The 25,080-nt window shown below is 34.6% G+C and overlaps 1 protein-coding gene across 1 annotated transcript in view; it reads left to right on the top strand.

Annotated features, from left to right (window-relative positions):
* KIAA0825 (KIAA0825 ortholog) overlaps positions 1 to 25,080 on the top strand; it is a 153,390-nt gene that overhangs the window by 57,391 nt on the left and 70,919 nt on the right. The window contains exons 16-18 of the mRNA XM_029283475.1: positions 3,348 to 3,507; positions 6,498 to 6,650; positions 18,450 to 18,544. Coding sequence (XP_029139308.1) covers positions 3,348 to 3,507; positions 6,498 to 6,650; positions 18,450 to 18,544 — 408 coding nt within the window. The remainder of the gene's footprint in view (positions 1 to 3,347; positions 3,508 to 6,497; positions 6,651 to 18,449; positions 18,545 to 25,080) is intronic.

Here is a 25,080-nt window from a genome sequence, read left to right as displayed (position 1 = left end):
GTCCAGCCACTGTGTTCTTTTGTGGCCTGGTTTCCTTTCATTGTTCCTGCACTATGATCTACAACAGTGGTGGCAAAACTATGGCACGGGTGCCAGAGGCGGCACTCAGAGCCCTCTCTGTGGGCACGCACGCCGTCGCCCCAGTCCTATGCCTTCAGCTGGGTTTTATAAAATCTTTTCGCTTTAGGCCTCCGCCGCCATGTGCAAAAAAAAAAAAAAGGTTCAATCAGTCAATTTCAACCTTGCGGGGAAAAAAAGATCTTGCAAAGTTGGAATTGATTGATTGAACTTTTTAGTCCCACCCAGTCTGCTGTTACCATCACAGCCATGCCTATCCAATGGGCCACACCCACCCGGCACTTGATGATGCATAAGTGGGTTTTGGGTTGCAGTTTGGGCACTCAGTCTCTAAAAGGTTCACCATCACTGATCTACAATGATAAAAATTATATTGTAGATTTAGTTAGTTAACTAGTTAGTTGCGTTTATATCTTGCCTTCCATTGACCAATTTTTCCCACTAGAATTTTGTGGGGTAGCTCGGGCTGACATATTGTGGCTGGCTGCAAGTCACTTAGTGAGTGTCCATGGATTAGGGCGCACTTGAACTAGGTTTTCTCAGGTCTTAGTCCAGCACTCTATATTGACTGTTCATGGAATCCAGATGTAGGCACCAAGGATAGTTTCTTCCATGAACATTGGTATATATATCTACTTTTTTCTTAAATCTTTTTAAAATCATTCTTAAGCTCAACCAGATCTTGCTGGATCAGCTTCAAGACTTGTACTTGAGCCAGGATCTCTCTTAACAGGATAATTGAAGATTCCTTGCCATCTTTTCTGGCTCAGCAGATAGTGACACACAGTTGGAATTTAGCTAGTTATTATCTTTTTGGGACTCACTTAAAACATTTAAATTTTAATTTAAGTTTAACTTAAAACAAGATAATATATAATACAAAAATTTAATTACTCATTGATCAGAGTCTTTATGCACAGGGTCGGATAATACAGCCGTTTGAAAACCTTTAGTCAGGAGAGAAGGGAGAGGTGTGCCTATAGTGCCATCTCAAAACTGGAAGTCCAGCATTGCAATTGTGTTAGTGCAGAATTCTGCGATAATCCTGGAACTCATTGTTACTAAAGATGAAGTTCAAAGAATAGATTTCCTATATTGCCATTTACCCAAAGAACATAAGCAGTTGTTTCGATTTCCATTAGTGAGCATGGATAGAAAGAAGATGAGTGTTCAGCGACTTTCCAAAGGAAACTAGCTTATTTAGGGCCAACTTCCTCAGACAGGGAGAACATCTTTGGAAATATGACACTTTGTCATATTTCTGGTTGGCACAGCTCCATTTTGAATAAATGGCTGCTTGAAAAAAACCCCACAATTATAGTTTTCATTTAAACGAGGAAATATTAAGCAACAAAGGAAAGTTTGTAGTTAGGATATTGCCTTTTTACTATCTACCTGATGCATTTATTAAATTTGATTGTGTGTATTTTTATAAACTGTGTAGTATATTTTTGCATATATTAAGAAAGTTAAAGTATCAAATGTAGTTTTGATTATATTTTGAAGAATATAATCTTAGCTTAATAAAATACAATTAACAGACATAAATTTCATATTCATAGAAATAGTGGACAGAGTCTATTTGTACCTTACTTTAAACTATTACTAAAATAACCTTCACTTTATTGTTACCCAACCCTCGCCCCCCCAAAAAAATTATAACTTGTCAACTAAGATTGTGGAGAATACACAGTCTCAAAAGAAATGTCTGCTTTTCAATGTAATTTGTTGAGTTGAACATTATTATTTTTCATTATGGTGACCCTGAGTTGCCAGACTGGGTGCATATAAAGATTAAGATGAATGCAGTTATTCCTTGGCTGAGGTCTGCCTCTTTCAGGGCACATTCTCCCTAATGACATGATTGATAGGCAGTCCCAAATCTAGAGAGGAACTCATTAATCACAACACTGACTGAATCCAATCATTTGCTTCACCTGCACAGTGATGGACAGGAAAGGATACAGTTTGTGTGCTGACACTGAAACAGTCATTTGTCAGAGGGCCTCAACTTTTTCAATGTCATCCTGTAAGCAGCTTGACATAACATTCAGCTGCACTACTATGCAACTTCAAAATACTACTTTTTAATTTTGCTATGTCGTAACGATGTATTTCTTTGCAAACTTTTAGATCAAATGTAATGATAGCATATATCTGTAGAATTAAATTGTAGTGACTATAATTTCAAATTATTCACTGCTTTGAATGTTCTAAAGTGATGTATTATATTGTAATATTAATTACTGGGATCTATGTATGTACATAGGTTATGCAAATAAATTTAAATGTACTTAAATTTGTTACTTAAATCTAATATTTGTGCCTACGGTCCTTTGTATGTTTATCTGAGAATGGGCCCAACTGAATTTAATGAAGCTTAATTCTGTGTTGACTTAAGGTACTAGAGTGCACTTGTATTCATAAGAATAAATACTTGGTATTCCTTGAGAATATTGTACTGTCAGCTCTGCTATAATTAAAAATGTTATAATAGCTTTGGAGTTTCTAAATTGCTAATTGAGGATTGATGCAATACTGTCATACAGTTTGAAACTTATAGTCGGATCATAATATATTAAATTATTAATATTAGAATGGGAATATTTAGGTAAACCAGCCCAGGTGTCACATGCAAAAAGGAAGTGCAAGCTTTTAACAATTTGTTGTTTTCCCAAATTGAAAATTGTTATAAAATTACTCAGTGAATAATATGTTGAATTTTTTTAAAAGGTAGAAGCTTTTAAAAGCTTTGTTTAATATAATGATTATGTGTGGTGTGTTGATTAGGATTTAAAATAATGTAATAAAATAAGAAACCAAGGGTATGTTATCGAAAGTGTGCTTTTTTGGTTAAGAATAATAGAAAGCATTTAATTGTCTTATATTTTTACATTAAACATGTTTTTAAATCAAAGTGTTATGTTTTCTTTTTATTAGGGATACTGTTTCATAAAGTGAGGAGAGTTTAGCATGTTTTTAATTTGAAGTATTATGTTTTCTTTTTACTGGGATATTTGTTCATAAAGAGAGGACACATATATTTAAAAACATAAGCAGAAAGGTAGTTGTGAACAGTAAAAAGATATCTGAAAAGTTGCACTAAAGGATTTTTGCAAAACTGTGTTTCTATCATTTTATCATATAATCACACACTCTAAGGACTGAAGAGCCCAAATCAGGATAACTATATTGGTCTTCTGGATTAAGACACTATCTTTCGGCAATATTCATCGCTTCGTATTGTAATACTTGTGCTTTCTTTTTAGTACAATTACTACTGCAAAAGATAGTAGGATCTTAGAAGAGGAAACTATTGAGCTTGAATTGACTGAGCAGAAAATAAACATGATGGCCTTGGATATCTGCCACAAACCAGGTGGCAGTGAATACCTGAGGCAAATTTATCACATCATCCAGCTCAATGAGGTAGGGAAACGGCCTTTTTTACCGAGCAATTAGGTGTGTAGTGGCCTGAGGCAGCATCTGCTGGCAGCTAAGGGTTACTCAAGGAGGTGATAATGCTTCCTAAAGTCAATACCTGAGTCAATACCTCACTGGGCTACACTGTTCGCTTTAAGCTTTCCTGCATTTATTTATAAAAAGTTACTTTAGGGCATTATATGCCTTTTATTTAGGTATATAAACTCTGTCATGGTTCATTAACTGATTTCTGATTTCTAACACTGACACAAAAAACATTCGTGTAAGTATGTATAAAATCATTTTGTTTCCATTTGTTTTTGTTTTATTTTATTTCCATTGTATTTTAAGGAAAATTAGATTAATGTAATAGTTAAAAGAATATGAATGTGTACAGATTATATTTTAAAAAATATAAACTTATCAACCATAATCATTGATTTTTTTTTCAGTGAAAGTCAATTTATTTCAGCTATGTGCAAATTGCCCAATGAGTAAATAAGATAACTTTTATTTTTGAATTGACTTCTGAAGCATTTTTTATTTGTTACTTACGATATTGTCATTGCTCAGTTATGGGCCACTGCTGACTGATATATTAGATTCGTGTGTATACTTGTACTCCAAAACTATATAAATGAACACGATTGCTAATAGAATTTTTTGTCAGCTTTACATCATATGTGCTAGTTTCTGTAATCATTTCATTTAGGAGTAAAGCTTAAAAAAGGAATTTGTAACTTTGAGTACAGTTTGTTCATTATTTAAGGAATTGCCATTTTAATTTGGGGCATAAATAGGTGGAAGAAAAAATAAACAACGAGCAATCAAGAACAATCACTCAACTCCATAAAGCACTTTTTAAAACATCTCCCAATCACTCATTCAATGTCTTAGTCCAATTCCTAAAACTCAAGGGTCATATCTCTAGGGACCTTCAAAAAGCCAACAAGGTTGGGCCAGACTGAATTTTAGAGAAAACTGTTGCACAAAGCAGATGCCACTAGAGAGAAGGATATGTCCTGAGTCCATTCATAGAAAGGTCATAGAAAGAGCATTCCAACTTTGTTGAATCTGGTGATCAATAGGAATTAATATGAGTAATATAAGCAGGTAAATTAATATGAGTAATATATGCAGGTAAATCAACCTTGTGCCATAAATCAGTAGTTCCTAACCTTTCCAGCTTAGCATACTGGCAGGAGGGGAGAGGAGATGGTTCTATGTGAGTGGCAGGCGTGTGTGTGAGTGCGCACAACTCCATTTGCACAAGTAGCGGGTGCTTTCACCTGCCACTTGCGCAAATGGAGCTTTGTGTGCGAGAACAAGTGGCTGCCAATCTTGCAAGTACCCACTGCTTGCGCAAGTGGAGCTGCGCATATGCCACTTGTGCAGCCCGGTTCTGAATGGGCTGTGACCTGGTAGTGGGCTGAGGCCAGGGGGTTGTGGACCCCTGCTGCAAAGGGCTTTGCAGTTGACACTCAGCACCTTGAATTCTTATCTGGAAGTCTATTGGCAACTCATAAAGTGGTAGTGTAGCATAGGTGCAATGATATGTGGCCATAGCTATTCACACTGGCACATTAGGGCTAGTGCAGCTTCTGAATGATACTTAAGGACAGATCCAAGGCTTCTACCTGGTTCTTAAATAGGAGTCATAATTCCAGGGGGATTTCCAAATTATATTCCAGTTCTGCCTGGGGAAGTGGGTACCATCCTATCCAGGACTAAAGATGGAAGGTTCCTCGAAATATTGGCCCTAAAACCATTGAATCTTATTAGGGTTGAAAATAAGCCTGTTTCTCCCCATTCAGATTCCCCAGAGCTTCCAGACACTAAAGAGGAACCTTAGAATCAAAAGAGGCAGAGATATACAATTAATATTATCAGAGTTCAATGACAGTTCAACTCATGCCATTTGATGACTTTACTCAGTGGTTTTATGTAAAGTTTCAATAGGATTAGAAGCTTACTGCCTGAAGTACCCCACAAAGCAAATTCCTAGGGTTTAACCTTCCTGTCCACCCAACAACTGGAAAAGTCCTGTGAGGGAGGAAGAAAACTACAACATCATCCCACCCCTCTAAATCAGCCCAGAAAGATACCATGATCAAGGGTGGCTAAAAACCATTGTCAGATCAGGGAGGGCCAGGATAAGAGTACCACTGTCATCCTGACTCCTCCAAGGTTATCCACAAATGCAGTCAATGCTCTCTTATTGCTATATTCAGGCCTGAATTCTGTTTAAAAAGAATCAGATAATTTGTTTCTTCCAGAATCTATTGAAGCTGAAGCTCAACTACCATTTGTAGTAACTGTGAGAGGGAGTAGTAACTGGGATAAAATAATCCCAAACTCCCTTTGAAATCTTGCATGGTGGGAGCAGTATGGAAAAATCCAAAACAGAGAATGATCCAATCATGATTGGGGACTGATTTGAATGCCCCCTCTATCCATATAGTGTTGCCATTGTCCTGAGGCAAAACCAAATTCAAGCATCCCTTCAGTGGAACAATCTCATCAGGAAGATCTTAGCAGATGTACCTTATCTGTTACTGCATGTGCCCAGTGGAACAGCCTCCCCATGGAAATCCAGATGGCCCAAACCCTGTTGGCTTTCTGGAAGGCTGTAAAAACTTGGCTTTTGCTACAAGTGATGGGCCAACCATGACTTCACAAGGTACTTCTGACTCCATGCTCAAAAAAAGCAAGTTGGAATCCCCTCACACTATTGTAACATAATCCACTGCTAACTTTGCTATAGTTTCAAGCAGCTCAAGTGGCAAAGTCACTGTGCCGCATAATGCTGTAGAGTAGCTACAATCCCATCAGTGTGAATTATGTAAAAGATTTCTTTTATATACAAAAGATACAATTATTTAATTATGTTTCTGCAAAATATATAGGAGGAATTTAAATCCTTCATGCATTTACATAACTGACCTCTTTGTTCTTCTCCAGTGTAATTAGTACTCAGTTGGAATTCTTTTTTAAAGGATTATTTGAATGAACAGCTGTCTTATGAGGGAACTTCTGAAGAAAACCCAGCAAACATCAGACCTTTACATCTAATGTTAAGAAGCAAAGAACAGCCTGTTTTTGACCCTTTCCAGGTGCACCACTGGTATTGCACTAATGTTTTAAAAAAGGTTAGTCATTATACGAAGTGTCTAATGTTGTTTAATATTTAAATCTGTTAATAAAATAAAATCTAATGCCTAGCTCAGATTGCTTTTGAAAACCTTGAAATTATAGTTATTTGGATATACATATATACCATTTGACAAAATCGTGGCTGCTGTATATACTTGTCCTCTTTATTCAGAATCTTGCAGTGAATTTAACAACAGTGATTGGATGATTAAAAGAAAACGTGATTCATTATTAGGAACTCTGAAACCCAAACTTTTTGATTAAAAATAGAATGAAAACAGACAGTTATAATTTTCCCAGAATGTACTATGTTACTTCGCTGAGTTCTGTCTCTGTTATTGTTGATCTTACTGCCAGCTATCTTTATTGCCCAAAAGTGTAGTTTTTTCAGGATAGGGCGGAATGGGGAAGGAAGGAAGGAAGGAAGGAAGGAAAGCATTTGCTTTCAAGTTCCTAAAATACAAAAAGGATAGTAATGGCCTTTAACTTATATAATTAAATAAAACTTCATACAGTTCCAGCATTGGGAGCTAGCAGAGAAGATGTACACTGATAATCTACTGCAGACATGTCAAACTCATGACGTCACATGACATCGCGCAACATATTGGGACTGTTTTGCCATTGTCAGCAATGAGGTGGGCGCGGCTTCCGCGTGATGCATCCGGCCTGTGGGCCGGCAGTTTGACACCCCTGATCTACTGCATTCAATAATGAATCATGCTTATAAGTGATTCATAGAAGCAAGGACTGGTATCTGTATTGGCAGAGTTTCTCCTGTTATAACATCTTCCCCATGTTGCCCCCTCATTCCATTTCATTTCATGTATTGTGACTGTATTCTAAGATTTCATCCAAATACTGTAGGATGAGTTGGGAAATAATACTGAGCAGTATGGGATGGAATGAATACTTTTACTAGAAATTGCTTCCAGTTCGGTACAATATTACATCTTAATTGCTTTCTCACATAAGCACATCAATAAATTGATAAAGAGAATAAATATTATTATATAGAAAATTTGAACTTTGTTCCATCATTGTATCTGATGGAAGAAGGGATACTCTAATCAGCACTTGTATATTGTTCCCTACAAGTTTGACAGTTCAGGCTTTTGGTGTTTTATTGGTTTCTAAAAATTCTTAAGAAGCCAATAGATATTTTGCCAGAAGATTATTTTGATCCCTTATGCCTGATTTATGACACAACTATGCTTAACTTGGAAATGTTGGCAGTCTTATTAGCTGGAACATCTAAATCATGTTCATCTCATGGAAAATTATCTTCTTGATTCAGAGTAGCTTCCAATGAGTAATATATAAGAGTGTAACATTCTTGGTGATACTATGGTTTCAAGTGAAATATCAGACCTATCTGACATTCAACAGAGATTTGAAATTAATTAATTAGGTGAGGCCTAAATCTGTTCCCAAGTTATAACAGGACTGTATCAGAGAAGATATAATAGATCCTAAATTATTTTGATTATTAGAAGTAGTTAAGAAAATAGATTATTGAGACAACCTTACCCTATGAGCAATCCTGCCACTTCTTCCATATGGAACCCTTATCATAGTCTTATCTAAGCAACCAAGTGTTACCTAACAATTGGACACAAATCTAAAAGAATGAGATTTTTGCATATAAATTAATTGCCAGAATCTGTGTAAGATGGTTCTGTGGTTAAACTGATGGCCTTCCATGAATTAAGTAGGATTAATTCATTTTAGTGTTACTCATCTTGATTTCCCTTTTACTTTTATAGAAAAATCCTCTTTGAATTTCCCCCTTTAAACAAAAAATAAAATGGTTAAGATTGTTTAACCACTGAGCCACCTGGATAACATTTTATAGTTGCCAGAAGAACCAAACAACTCAGTATTTGTGTCTCTGATTTGCAAGCATCTCCCTTCTGTTACAGAAGACAATATTAAAATATCTAAGAGGACTGTTGAAAAACCTCCATAAATTATAGTTGCCAGGTTTTAAAATTCTATTTTTAAAAATAGCAGATTAAACTTCATGAGAAACATAAATCAACATAAACATTAGAACAAGATGGATAAATCTATTATTTGCCTGGCATCATAACTCATATTGACTCCTTGAAATTTGAGGGTGAGGGGGGAAGAAGCCACCTCAACATTCTAAAAATTCTTTCAGTTCTTATTTTACAAATTCTTCACTTATGCCCTCTCCCCTGGTTTCCCTTTAGATATAATGAACTCTATGAACTTTTGTTTTCTTTACTAGAAATATATATATATCTTTGTTTTGAAATTTTAGTAACTCAAATCTAGAGCTGTCTTTTTTAGAATAAGATACATATATTGTGCTATATATTGGACCGGCAGATGGTCAGTGTTTACAGCTTTGATGCACCTAATTGTCCATTGCAAAAGGAATAAGATTGTTATGAGGCATGCCCCAAACAGATGATCAGCACTCTCTGAGTTAGTAGTACTTTTACGATGATCAATGGTGCATGCAGATTCTGAAGCAGCAAGAATGCAGCGCTCATTGTCTCAGATACTGAGTATGTTGTCTCTAGCACACACGCATACATGCAAACACACATACACATATATAAAATGCAAACCTTGAGGCAGCCTTGTTGTTTCTGTATCCAAGTACACTACAAGGCAATTAATAACAACATTATCTCTATTGCTCTGTAGTGCAACTTTGCAAGATGGCCAACAAGATATATATTAGTGTCTTAAACTCAAAGGTTACATATCTTGAAGGAGTCAGTATGGTCACATATGACCTTCTCTGACTTGACTTTGAGCAGCTTGTTAGGCTAACAATAAAGCTGTGCTTGAGTGTGCTGAACCATCAGTTTGTCAGAGAGCCAGCAGCCTGACATACTTTCCTACATATTCAGAGCCGAATTTGACTAGGAAATCATGCACAAAATTCTGTTACATTTTTGTTAATGACCTTGCTGCAGTTGGAATTATTTATAATCCGGTAATGCTGTGAGAGATATTCCCCATACGGTTCTGGGAAAAAGTAATAGAGGTAACCTTGAGAATGCATGCAGGAGACATTCAGGAAGGAGAAATGATAACTTACTCCTGGAAAGGAGAAAGTGTGAGAAAGAACTTAAACTGACCTCTCCTTGATTCTGTTTGGTATAAGAAGGGGCTAAGGGAAGTTCTGGCAGGTTTTGAAGATTGTGTTTATTAAACTCTACAACAATAAAGTAGCATTCCACTAAAATTTGTGGCATCTTTTTGCTCACCCATCCTGCTTCAAAAGACTGAGAGTGCAGAAGAAAGAAAATTGAAAATATTGGCAAAAATTAGTTTGAACATTTAATGAACAAATATTTTTTTATCATATTGTATATTTCTATGAAAATATTAATAAAGGTACTCATGAATGCTGGCTAAGCTGATTAAGGTTTCATTTCAGATAAATTCAACTCAAACTGAAGATTTGTCTTTTGGATTTCCTACTGTCTTAAATATTGTTTGACTAAATGATTTAAGTTAAGCTAGCCTTTAATTTGGAGTGCAGACAATATTTTTAGCTGCTACAACTGACTCCTCCATTCATTAATACCATAGTAGTATAAGACCTTCAAAAGCTGACAACTCTGGGTAGAATTCAGTCACTGTGTGACAGGACTGCATTGCTTTATTAACCTGAAAGTGACAAGCAATTGTTACTGTACAGTAGCTACAACTTCGGAAACCTTTGTTATATTACCTTGACTTTGCAGCTAAGAAATTTTTTAAAAAATGTTCTTTTAATATGCTGTCATATAAAAATAATTTGATACTTAGTAAATTGATACTGTTAACAAGTGATCAGATTTTTCTTCAAAATATCTACATAGTTATATCAGGTTTTAGTACCTTCATTGGTGACTCTCGGGTTCTTTGTCATAAGACAGGTTACAACTAATATGAGGGTGATTTTGGATGTAATAGGTAACTTGTGTCTCATTCTACTAATGACAGTGCAAGGAAAGAGAGAAATTATTGTTGTTGTTCCTCTTTTTCCACTGTAGCTTTTTATATTCTCTGGAATTCTTGGAAGTGTTTTCTTCATTCATTTTTTTTTAAGGATGTGACCCAGGAAGAATATAGTGGTATGTTTAGAGCCTGAGAGATTTCCATATCCTAAACTTCTGAATATTTCTACTTTATTAGTTAACACAGGGATTGTGAATATGAGATTGAGAAAGTCTCTGCCTTGGTAATCTGAGACAGAAAATTGATTCTAAATAGAGAAAATCCAATTATTGAGAACTCTGTAACTTTATTCCTTTTTAATAAATCTTGTTAAAGAAACTCTGGAAGAATCTTGCTTTCTGTGAAAATGGGATGACTAAGAACTTGATAATGGATGAATATGGACTCTAGAAGTAAGCAACTGGATATCCAGAAAGTCTTAATGGGACATATTTCAAGATGAGGAATTCCTGTTAAGAGGCACCCTCATGGGAGCTAGGAAGAATGTGTTTGGAAGGCATCATGCAAACCTGATTCAAAACGCTTTGAACTGTGTGAGGGAGGAGCAGAGTCTAGAAAATAATGCAAAACCGAGCCCTGGAACAGGACTGAAAGAAATATACAGTGTGTGAAGAGACCCAATAATGAGCATATAAATACAGCAAAGGATGGACCAAGTTACATGCCCCCTAGAATTCCAGTGTCTCTATAAAAACATAAAAAGAACTTGAAGTCCTAATACTGAAAAGTGAACATAATTTAGTAGACATTATTGAAAACTACTGAGATAAAATCTCATGAGTAGAATGTAAAGACTGAAGAATATAACATTAAAAAAGGGATTAGAACAGAATTAAAAATAGGGGAGAGGTGAGGAGGAGTGGCACTATGTGAAGATCCAATACTGAGAGCAAGAATTTGAGTATAAGACTCCTAATAAAAACACTTGATTAAGAATATAAGGAATGAGAAGCAATAAATATATTACTATAGTAGTCTTAAGACTTTCATGCCAGTTAAGATCTGGATAATGCCCTTCTGGACGAGATTACAGAATGTTCTAGGTGCCTATATGTAATAATGGGAGACTGCCTATCTGGATGTCTGATGGAAAACCACCTTGGTGAAGACTATAAAGTCCCAAGTATTCCTTAGTGATCTTATTAACTCTTTAATCTTTTAGAAGATAGAAAAATAAACCATATACATGCACTCCTAAATCCAGTTCTAACTAAAGGGGGCAACTGGTTGAGGAAGTAAAAACACTTGGGAATCTTAGGAGGAAAATCATCTTATGGATCAGAATACTACAGAAAGAAATTGGAGCATAAGTAGATATGAGGGAAACTAATTGCATCTGGTTTAGAAAAGTATTAGGTGGGATCCTTTAGACAGAAATTCTGAAAGGAACTTAGAAAGATCCTAAAAGTAAAATTGCACAATATTCCAGTGAGATAAAAATGGGGTCTGCTTAGGAAATTATAGTAAATACATAGGGAGTTTTTCACTGTGCTAAAAATGTATTGTAATGGAAAATAGATATAATAATCAAGAAAGTATACTAGCAAAGTACTTGTAAAAAGTTGGAAAGAGTAAAACACACACAAAAGTTCAGGTGTGCAATGAAAGTAAAAAGAAACAGAACATGAGTAAAAGGAAGAAAAGGAAATGTTAGGCCCATTATTAATAGAAGATAGATAACAGTAGTCTTGTCACAGGAAGATGGCAGGGAGACATGACAGGCTGTCATGTGGTAGATGGGTCAATCAGAATTGTTTCTGAAAATAGGACTGCTATAAAATAGATTGCCTTGCAAAGTAGTAGACTCTTCTTCACTAGAAGGAATGCAGTATCCTGGATGACTGGGCTTGGTTTAGATTATATTCAAAGTACCTTTTTTAAATCCTCCCACTATGCAGCTGCAAGCTATGCTGTCATCTGACTATTCCTTAAGGCAGCATCTCTTTGTCTTGTCTCCCAAGGTCTTTCCCACATTCCATTGGGAATGGTATTGTTAGAGCTGAAAGGGTTATTTTCAGGGACTGTTCCAATGGCCCCTTTTCCTATGAAGTCTGTCTTTTAAATACAGTGCATTCAGAAAGTATTCAGACCCCTATCATTTTTGTCAATTTTGTTATGCTGCAGCCTGATTCTACAGTTGTTGAAATTCATTTTTCTCTCATTAATCTACACTCAGTACCCCATAATGACAAAGTGAAAACAGAATTTTAGAAATGCCTGTAAATTGATTAAAAAGAAAAAAATAGAAATATCACATTGGCATAAATATTTAGACCTTTTGCAACAATACTTGAAATTTAGCTCAGATTTCTCTTGATCATTGCTGACATGTTTCTACACCTTAATTGGAGTCGACCTGTGGTAAATTAAATTGTTTGGACATGATTTGGAAAGGTATACACTGCTCTGTAGAAGGCCTCACAGCTGACAATGCATATTGTAGCAGAGTAAAAGCTATGAGGTCAAAGAAACTGCCTGCAAAGCTCAGAGATAGGATTATTGCAAGAGACAGGCCTGGGGAAGGCTACAATAAAATTTCTGCTGCACTGAAGGTTCATAAGGGCACAGTGGCCTCCATAATTCTCATATGAAAGAAGTTTTGCAAAACCAGGACTCTTCCAATGTTACCGGTCAAACTGAGCAATCAGGGGAGAAAGTCCTTAGTAAAAGAGGTGACCAAGAACCTGATGGTCACTATGACTGAGCTCCAGAGATCCTGTGTGGAGATGGGACAGAGTTCCAGAAGGACAACCATCACTGCAGCCCTACACCAATCCGGGCATTATGGCAGAGTGGCTAGACAGAAGCCTCTCAGTGCAAAACACATGAAAGTCTGCTTGGACTTTACCAAAAAGAACACCTGAAAGACTTTCAGACTGTGAGGAACAAGATTCTCTGGTCTGATGAAACCAAGACTGAACTGTTTGGCCTCAGTTCTAAACATTATCTCTGGAGGCAACCAGGCACTATTCACCACCTGCCCAATATCATCTCAATGAAGCATGATGGTGGCAGCATCATGCTGTGGCGGGCGTTTTTCAGCAGCAGGGAATGGGAGACTAGTCAAGGTTGGAGGAAAGCTAAATGGAGCAAAGTACAAGGATATCTTCAATGAAAACCTGTTCCACAGTGCTCAGGACCTCAGACTGGACCGAATGCTCACTTTCCAACATGGCATTGATCCTAAACACACAACCAAGACAACACATGAGAAGCTTAGAGACAACTCTGTGAATGTCCTAGAGTGGTCCAGCCAGAGCCCTGACTTGAATCCTATTGAACATCTCTGGAGGGACCTGAAAATGGCTGTCTACTGACAGACACCATCCAAACTGACTGAGCTTGAGAGGATTTGCAAATAAGAATGGCAGAAAATCCCGCAATCCAGGTGTGCAAAACTTGTCGCATCATACCCAAAAAGACTTGATGCTGTAATTGCTGCCAAAGGTGCTTCAACAAAGTAGTGAGTGAAGAGTCTGAATACTTATGCCAATGTGATATTTCAGTTTTTTCTTTTTAATAAATTTACAGGCATTTCTAAAATTCTGTTTTCACTTTGTCATTATGGGGTACTGAGTGTAGATTAATGAGAGAAAAATGAATTTCAACAACTGTAGAATCAGGCTGTAGCATAACAAAATTGACAAAAGTGAAAGGGGTCTGAATACTTTCTGAATGCAGTGCAGATTGCTTGTTTTAAGATAATATTGTTGAATAGTGTTTGATAGAGAGCCAAAATCAGAAAAAGGAGTATATGTTTGCAGAGAAGAATAATAGTATGAATTGTATTTTTCTTCAGTTGCATATGTGTTTAGTAAATTTTTATTCCACATTACACTCAATGCTCAGGATTATACACAGCATTGCCTTCCATTTCCCCCCTAAAATCCATGTGAGATAGGTGGGAATGAGTGATAGTGAAATTACCCTTTAAAGTGGCTGAGAGTACACTTGAATCTGAGTCTTCCAGGCCCACATCATGAAATCATACTGGATCTCTCAATGATGTCTTAATGAGGACTGATAGGTATCACACACTTGATGGGATTGTGCAGAGTCTGAAATTTAAGCACTGGAATAGCTTCCTTTACAGTTCATACTGTTCATTAGTAGGGGTAATGGAATTCTTGTCCTTCTGCTTCATCTTGATCACATTTCTGCCTTGCCTTGTGACACCTGCTTACCACCTTATGTTTGTCTCCTGCAATTCTTAATTGTCCATTTTGCCCTTTGAATCCAATTTACAAATCTCTCTGTTTTGACTTGATAAATTAGATTAATAGCCTTGCCTTGTGTGAATTTTTGAAATAGTTTCATTAATTAATGAAAGCCAAAAGACCAGGATATTAATGAAGCCAACCACTTTTTGAGGATCTTTTAGCATATCTGAACTTAGCAGTAGCTCTTTATAATATTTTTATACGGCCTTCCTTTTGCTATAATTATGTAAAATGGCAGCATGATCCTAGCTTTCTACTTTCATTGTTAGAATGAGAATGTTTAAATCCTGGCAGATAATATGTGGCTTTTAGAATGGCATTCTGAGCTGGTGTTTGTGATTAGGGCTACCTGATCTGTGGTACAAAATTTTTTATGATGACTAAATTTTTTATAGTAAAGATATATGGGTATCATTAACTCTTTGCTGCTACTTCATGGCAGTCCAAATCTTAAACAGTTCTATCAGGTAGGTGTGCTAGCCACTCATATTTATGATGTAAAATGATGATCTCCCAAGAGAGGTGGATGGTTCAAAAATGGGATAGATAGATTTTTTTTGCGATAGGTAGACAGACAGACAAATATAAAGAGGAACTGATAGTTTTCATGTAACTGTAGGGAGTTTTTTGTACTGTCATCTATCCACCTTGTTCTGTTTGAAGAACATTATGTGTAAGTGTTTCTCAGGTACTCAGGATGTGGTCACTCTTCAGGGAAAGGTGGTGGGGGGAGGGGATGGTTTGCACATGCATACTCACCCACCACTTCCGCGGCCTGGTTCCGAACAGGCCGCTGCCCAGCACTGAGCTGTGGACCGGGGGTTGGGATCTGTAACAGAATCATGAAAATCAAAAGATTTCTCTGTGTCCCATTTTATATTAAATAAATCAAAGAATCTTGGGTTTCTTTCTCATGCTTTCTTTCTCAAGACTGTATAATCTTGTCTGCAAATTAGTCTTTAATAGTTCTTTCATATCTCCCCAAGATCATCTCTAAATTTCTTTATAGGCAGTCCTATATTTAGTAGAATGCTTACAGGTAGAGAGATGTTTCTTATTGAAAAATATACTTTAGCTTTTAAGATTTGTTGTTAGTATATGTGCAGATCATCCTCATTTTGAGATGTGTAGATAATATCTTGAAAATTGTAGTTACGGTTAAATAAGCTGTTCTTATAGTACATTAGTGATAATTGTATTTTGTCATTGACTTTGCTTTGCTGTCTGCTTCAAATCTTTAACAAATCACATGGTTCAGAAAATTCCACCAACTACTGTAAATAACCTACTGTTTATATCACATAACATAACTTATGGAAAAGAAGAAGAAGCAAATACAAAGCAAAGGCAATAATAGGAATACCAAACCTATAGTTAAAATTGAATAGCATTTAACAGAAACCATAATATAGGGCCATGTTGACAGTATTTCAACAAACTATTGAAGTTTGTTCAGTTATCATGATCTTGAGATAATTATTGCCAAAATTTGGCCTTAGACCCATAAATGCAGCAAACTGTTTCCCTCCTTGGGGGACTGGAATGTTTTTCTGCAATATGAGAAAAGAACAAACAATGATCCAAAGTAGTGTTACCTAACCTTTCACAGAAGCTTAGGCTTCTATGAATAAGAATTCTTTTGTAGAAATGATGCTAATTTATTATTTAGAAATCTGGCATTCAGTTTCCATATATTGGATAAAAAAACTTATAGATCTGTAGTTTGCAGGGTTTATTGGAGATCCTAATTTGTAGATTGGGGCATTTATAACTCTGTTCCAACCCAAAGGAGTTATCTTAAGTTGCTAACAGCCATAAATAGAGGTACTTACCAAGTCAGATTTTGCCCATACTAAATTAAGTAAAACAAATTGTTGTATCAGGAGGTTTCCCTGATTTGAACTGTTGATCAAGGGAACAGATAGCAGTTTCAATTATAGGATCCCAAAAGGAGAATTGATAGTATTAAAATTTACATTGTCTATGTCAGAAGTCTGTTTAAAAAACAAGTTTGTTTGTTTTTTAAATCTAAATAGGAATTTTATAAACCAACGAGGTGGAAGATCAGGAAGATTGTTTACATGATATGAAATACTGATTTTTCTTAATTGTCTCATAAAAAGAGGCACTTTTAATTAAACCAATTATCTACATACTTCATGTTTCTGTTAGTTATTTGATTATACATTATAGATCTCTCAATAAATCTTAATTAGAAATGATTGTTTATTAGAACTATTTATAACATCTTGAGAATTCCTTCCTCAGTTATGATAGTTTTAACTTTTAGTAACTTAGGAAGATTTAAATTATCCAGCATAAAATCATTTAGACATGGAGACCATTTCAATTTGAGTACTTTGTGCCTGTGAAACTACAGGGTAAAATCATTTAGTTATTCTTAGATCACATTTGAGAATTAAAAGATGTGTTCTTAGAGACTGACAGTTGCTGTCAGTTAGAGAGTTAATTTTAAAAAACTGAACTAAACTGGTAGCACTTTGGAAAGCAGGCAGTAATCTATCACACTTTTAATCTTTTCAGTGTCAGAAACCTCTTTTCAGTTTAAGCACTGAGTTCCCTCATGAATAATGTTCTGGGATTGAAGCTAGAGGCAAAAAAAGAAACATGGGCCACTCACATATGAACCTCTTATCTCCAGATACTGCCTGAGATATGGGCTTAAACACAGATAGAATTGGGAAATGACTATGGCTCTATCAGAAGAGAGATATCATTTTCAGATAGGAATGGACTAGATCAGTGTCTTTCAAACTTAGCAACTTTAAGAAGTGTGGACTTAACTCCCAGAATTTCCCAGCTGCATCTGAAAGTTGCCAAGTTTGAAAAACACCATGCTGGTCTGCCAGAGGAGTAAAATAAATAATTGTAACTGAATATAAAGAAAAGACCACTTAACGAAATCCTTTACAGTGAGACCAGTGTCTCTCCACCTTTTGGTGAAACATACATTGTTTTAAAAGTTATCTTTCCACCTTCTCATTATGACATTTGATTTTGCTATTACCTAATGATAATTAATGTTGTGTACTCCATATTGCTTCGGATGGCATTCTGTCTTCCATGAAATCATTTGACATCGCAAGGAAAATGTTTGTGTAATGTGGATATTACATGAGTTAGCATTGATTATATAAGTTTACAGAAATGTACAATAATCTAGTGGAATATGGATTATTTTATATAACAGTAGATATGTAAAGTCATATCGTAGTTACACTAAGGTCTTCCTGTTAATATGTTTTATGTCAGTAAAAAAGGTAATTTGCTACAATGCATAAAAATGTATAATGTTTTAAAGAAAATAGTTTAATAAAACACCATTAACAACAGGAGAATTCAAAAAATGATTTATCTTTATATAAATAATGGCTACATCCCCAAATGGATTTATAAATTAATTGCTCACTTACACTTCTTCTGTTGATAAGATTGATGTTATCTGTGTAAGTCCTTGCTCCAGCCCTCACTTTTCCTTATTTAGTTTATCACAGCTGGAGTTTTAATTTGCTGATCATATTAATTCTGATTAATAACTAAGCATACTTTCTCTTTTTACATCAACAGTGTGTCATTAATGAGTGGAAGTGGGATTGGTCAAATATGCTGCCAAGTTATATGGGACAAAATAGAATCACCTTTGGGACACTGCTAGCACACAGGTAATGCAATTAGGGAAGGGGAAAGTTTTCTTAGAGTTTGATAAGCGTTGTGTTGTTTGATAAAGTGTAAATGATAAAATATGAAACAATGTAAAAGTCATTTTAACTAGTGGACTAAACGTTTAAATATAAAGATCTGTTTCTACACTGTATGGTGTTATATTAAATAATAGTAATGAATACTACAATGAATTTTAAATTGCTATGCAATATTGAAGAGTTGAAAATGATTTTATTTGAGAAGTACTAAAGTATCAGTTTGATTTGATATATAGGTAGTCCTCGACTTACAACCACAATGAGTCCAAAATTTCTGTTACTAAATAAGACAGCTGTTAAGTGAGTTTTGCCCCATTTTACAACCTTCCTTGCCACATTTGTTAAGTGAATCACTGCAGTTGTCAAGTTAGTAACACTGCTGTTAAGTAAATCTGGCTTCCTCATTGCTTGTCAGAAGGTTGCCAAAGGGGATCACATGACCCAGGACACTGCAACCATCATAAATACATGCCAATTGCCAAGCATTTGACAAATGATATATGACATTTTGATCACATTATCCCAGGGATGCCACAACAGTCATAAGTCACTTTTTTCAGTGCAGTTGTAAGTTTGAATGGTCACTAAATGAACTGTTGTAAGTTGAGGACTACTTATACAATTTCAGTTATAAAAATAACATAACTGACTAGGCAGTTTTCACTATTATGAAATAGTAATACTACCAAATCCTTTGTTCTGGTGATATTGTTAAAAAAAATGTGTGTCCTGCATTTGGCAAAAACTATTTCCTTGCAGAATATATTTGCGATGGGTATGTTAGCAGAAAGTTGCACCCTTTCTTTCATAGATCACTAGATACATGGTTATATACTGCCTCCAGCCACGTAAAATGTTAGTTGCACATATTTAATTTGCAATAGTATTACTATTCTTGTTTGAAATGATCAGAGAACAAAACTGAATACATGTATATTAGAGTGCTATGAATGTTTGCCATATTATAGGGTAGAATCGAATTCTTTATTGGCCAAGAGTGATTGGACACACAAAAAATTTATCTCTGTTGCATAAGCTCACAGTGTACATATAAACAGTAATAGGTCAAACGTCATAATGTCTATACATATATGTGTTTACATATATGTCATATACGTCTATGTATAGAGAAAATGTATCTCTCTCTCTCTCTCTCTCTCTCTCTCTCTCTATATATATATATATATATATATATATATATATGCATATCTATGTATGTATAAATTTATATATATGTATATGTATATATATATATATACATATATATTTATAATATTACTGATTTTCTATAGCAGCATGCTTTAAAATCCCTATTGTTATGGTATACATAATAATTTGAACAATTTTCCAAAATGTATCAGTGTTTTTGGCACTAAGGATATCCGCATTTAATCACTTAGTATAGAAAAGAAATACAGCCTAGCTCTACTTCTTTTATCCTTTTTATAAATATTATCTTTAACAAATGATAAAGTTATGCTATAAAAAGACTCAGCTGTCATAATATTCCCTGTTTGAATGTCTCATCTATTAATAGTTAAATTCCCTCATACTTTTTTTCTAAAATAGAGCCTATTTGATACTGAGTATTAGCCCTGTCAACAAGCTTTCCTTTCTGTTCTGTTGATCCCTTCTCTTCCAAATCTACCATGAGATAATGGTTGTATGTATATGGGGCTTGCAGTTTTGACAACAATATTTCTTTGGAAACCTAAATTGAAACCAGTTTCTTTGCATGTCATATGCTACATTAGAAACGTATCAAATATAAAAAGTCCTGGCAATGTTCCTTGAAGCCTATAAACCTATATATATTCAAGGGCCTCCATAATTTTATTTATAATTTTTTGAGATATGTGAAAGACTAATTCAGGTTTATTTATCCCCATGCTTGGACACTGTTATTTAGGGGAGTATTGCCTCTAATCTTGAGGTAATACATAATTATCATGATTAGTAACTCTTTATAGCTGTATTCTCTTTTATAAGGGACAGTTATATTGATAGATTATGTGCCATTAAGTTGTTTTGACTCTTAGGAATGAGATAGTTCATCTCCAAAATGATCTGTTCCCAACCTGTCTCTTCAGAACTTTCAATAGTGCACTCATTGTCTTTATAATTAAATTTGTACACCATGCTGCAGGTTGTCTTTGCTTTTTCTTTCCCTCTACATTTCCCAGTGTTATGGATTTCTCAAGGGAGCAAAATCTTCAGATAATGGCTTCAAAATATGGTAGATTCAACCTGGTCATTTTTGCCTTATTTAAGAATCCATTTGTTTTCTTGGTTGGGCATGGTGTTCTCAGGCATCTTCTTCAACACCAATATTCAAAAACACCAAATACCTTTTCTATCCTACTTCATTTAGATTTATATTTGCTGTCAAAGATTGAGAGGTTGTTATATTGTTCATTCATAAAATTAAGTCAGTCTGAACTAATAATGGTGTTACATTTGTGTCTTCCAGTGTTAAAACTAAACAAGCAATATTCCATGTTTTTATTAAGACTAATTACTTTACAAGCTGCTCTCATTGAGGAAAATAAAATAATTTTGGGTTTCAGCATTCTATAATCTCATTTCATAATTAAAGTTGAATAACAACATAGGCTTCTACTATTTTTTTGTGTTTGGCAAAAATAATTTATCTTGGCTGTATCTTATTTTGTATAATACGGAGAAAAAATTGCTTCCGTCTTAAGCATTTTTATAATTATACCCTATTTTTCTTTCTTCCAAAGAGGATTTTTTGTCTTAATGAATGAATGCAATTATTTTCAGGACACTGAGCCAATTATAATTGCCTTCACACTTCAGATCATATTTTGTTAAGAAAAGAGAGTTTGAAGACTACAGACAGTTCTATAAAAGGAGAAAGTTTATCTAGCTAGCCCAAAGCATTGATATTTTGTCTCATTGGGTAGTTATCTTTATTGCCTCTGGATTCCTTTTGGTTTAAGCCAATTCTCTAAAGACAGATTAAAAATCTTGTGATATTTATAGTATTCTTATTTGTAAAGTTGGCACTTACTTCATTGTTTCAATGTATTATTAATTGCCAGAGACATAAAAAATTGTAAATTACAAGTTCTTTGGTATAATGGCAGAATATGGAAAGGTTTCTCTTGAATCATGTAGCAAATTGTTTTCAAATGGAAATTCCTTTGTTGCAGACCTCCAGATTGTTGTGAAGAAAGAATAGTGTCACTCCAAAAGTTTGCAGCATATATCTCTGAGGGAAGCTTTTTAAATGAATCTTTAGGTTGACAGTTATGATACAACTGTATTCCCTTTTCTTCAATTCATTTTCTTTAGTTTTACATCCTTTTTGATTTGTCTAAAAAAACATATTGAGATTTTCATTTGCTTTAACCAGGTGTGGGTTTTTTTGTACAGAAGCTAGCACGGTAGGATTGCAGTTGAAAGTGAATGAACCAGTGAAGCTTAGAAAGGCCATGGCCCTCCTTCAGATGGTAGCGATAAGTTGAAAGACTCATTAATCAACAGCAGAGTCACAGGTGTGGTGGCTTTCCTACAAACTGCCAGCAGACTGTGAAAGTCATATCTACCACACATGCTGTCAAAATGGGATTGCTAACACTTGTGCCTTTTTCTCTTTCGACTTGAAAAATGCTGTTGTTTAAGTAAGGGAAATAAGCATTTGCACTAATTTTTAAAAACTGGGTTTATTTTTATCTCTAAGGACTGCAGTAATAAAATGTGACTGCATCGATTTATATGCACACTAGCTTTGCTATCTAACTAGTTACTGTTTTAGAATTCTGAAAGGATCCAATTGGCTTACAATAATAATTTGTAATTATTAATTACAAGCTTCATTTATGATGTTAATGAAAATTTAATGTTTGTTAAAATCTAAGTATCAGGAAATTAATTTCCATCCAAAGACTGATTTTAATATAAGAACTGGTATTGAAAATGTTAGGAATGTGATATGCCAACCATGTTAAAATGTTGTATACAGTAAGAATATGAAAAATTATATTTATAATTGTACCCCTTATTGAAGAGGAGAGTTTTTTGAGGGTCAAACTAGCATATTTTTCTCTCCTAAAAAAAAACCTGCTCTGTTTACTATAGCAGAAAGATTTACTTTTTTGTGCTTTTTGCTATATCAGAGCTATTGCTATTAATATGGTGAGGAGTAAAATTGTCTTTTTCTGACCTTTATTTTTTTATACAGTACTTCTTTTTGCTATTGTTTAATTTAGTAATTGCAGCCTTTTAAGAAAATTCACAGTAAAATATCATGAATATCTGTGTATTAATTGTACTAATAAAGAACTTTGTAACCACCTGTAAAGAACTAATTCTTTGTCAGTGAGGTTTTAATGAAATTAGCAGTAAAATGATATAATTACTTCTGAAATAATTGTATAGGTTATTCAATGGTACATTTGGTTAAAAAAATGAAGGCACTTCTATGCATAAAGTCAAATCTCGGTAAATGCTATATTGAATTCAATACCTTCTTATTGTTAATGAAATACAAAGAATTCTTTTTGTATGCAGAGCAGCAGAATCTCCTTAATCAAATTTTCTTTATCATCAGTCCCATTTTAAATAGCTAATGTAATACTATTCCACTTGTGGTTTTATTTTTTTTTACTTCCTGCTATCTTCTTTTTTGATCAAAATAAGATATAATTGAAGATGGTTCTTTTCTTATGACTTATCCTGTATAAATACCCCAATTTATACAGGATACTTTATATTAGCATAAGAAACTAAAGCAAACAAAAGCTTATGTAATTTTTTTCTTAATTTGTAAGTTTCGATTTCTTGGATACTGCTATGATAACTTTTTAAACATCTCAAATCACTAGGGAACTTTCATAATAAATGTAAAATGCCAATGTCAGTCAAAGAATGTAAGATAGGCTTTCAAGCACCTACCAGATATTTCTGAATCTAAAATGCCAACAGTTAGAAATTCTAATAATTTGAACCTTCTATTTTTTTGATGGATGGATAGATGAATGGACTGACAGGGTCTTATACTTAATTCTTCATCCTCAAGAGCTCTAAATTCGTAAACTAAATGACCCAATTAGGGAAGAGAAGGAATACTAGAAAGAAAACATTTGGGCTTTTGCTCTTTATGGAATGGCATGAATAAATTACAAAGTAGCTACATATTTCTTCTGATTAAATTCACTGGAAGTTACTTGAAAAACATTCCAACTGTTCATTCCGTATCTAAGAAGATGTCATCTTGTTGTACATATAATCAAATCAAGTTTCGCATTGGTTATAGACCAATGGATAAAAATGAAATAGTTATGAAGCATGGTTAACTACTTAGGTCACCAAAGTTTATGATTACAGCAGAATCATATCTTCATACTTTTTTTTTATTTTTAGCCCCAAACACATATTATCTAGGAGTTCCAATAAATAGTCAATAAGGTACATCTGTTATTCTGCCTCTTTCAACCCATGCAGGACATATCCCTAAGACTTTTGCTTGAAAACTGATAAATATCCTTGTGTCTGAGTATTCATTGTACTGCTCTTATTTGATTTGCTGCCCAAATAATTCCTTTTTCTAGAATTTGTCTTTAGAACTGGATGCAACATTCATATAATTATTATTGTAGGAGATGACCAGGCTGAGCCCGAGGGAGGGGGTTAAATGTGTCACCAATCATGAGTTCCTTCACACCCACAAGAGATCTAAATCCAGTGAATTCCTTCTATTCTTATCTCCCACTAATTTCCCTTGGCTGTTAGTAGTTCAGATTCTTGAAGAAAGCTCAAACTTATAATAAATCTTTATACATATTTGAATTATCTGGATCTCCTGATTTTCCTGGCGCTTGACAATTATTCTGATATGTTTTATTTTAACTCATACTCCTATTTCTAAGTCCAGAATCTCATATTCTTTTTTAATTACTTGATTGCTTCATTATCTGCAAACAAAAATCTATTTTGAATTGCCTTTTTGTCCAAAACATGTTCCTCCTGAACATATAGTTCAGTTCTACATACTATACAGTTTCAATACTAAATTTTAAAGGGACCTTTTAGTCCTCTTTTACTCTGTTTTTAACTAAGTTGTATGGCTTCATTTGAAATTTGACCCTAAATGGAATATTCTAGAACAGGTTCACAATCTTTTTCGAGTTTGAGAGCCACACTTTTGGAAACTTTCCAAGAGTTTGGATTTGAATGTGGTAAAAATGACTGGGACACCAAACTGAAAAAGTTTTGGAAAGTTTTCTGATGAAGGTCTTATGGGACTTTGACTTCTAAATAGTCAGGAATCTTGTTCCTAATAACTAGAGAGCTATAATAAGAGAGCCAGTATGGTGTGGTGCTTAAGGCACCAGACTAGAAACCAGGAGACTGTGAGGAGGATATCTGAAAAGAATACACCCAGTGCTGGAAAAAACAACAACATCCAGAATCAGAAATAAGAGAACAGACCTAACAGATCCATGTTAGCAGAATTGGAAGAACTATAAAAG

Source organism: Protobothrops mucrosquamatus, unplaced genomic scaffold (assembly GCF_001527695.2).
Source record: "Protobothrops mucrosquamatus isolate PMUCROS unplaced genomic scaffold, P.Mucros_1.0 scaffold106, whole genome shotgun sequence".
NCBI lineage: Eukaryota > Metazoa > Chordata > Lepidosauria > Squamata > Viperidae > Protobothrops > Protobothrops mucrosquamatus.
This window is presented reverse-complemented; position numbering and strand designations above follow the sequence as displayed.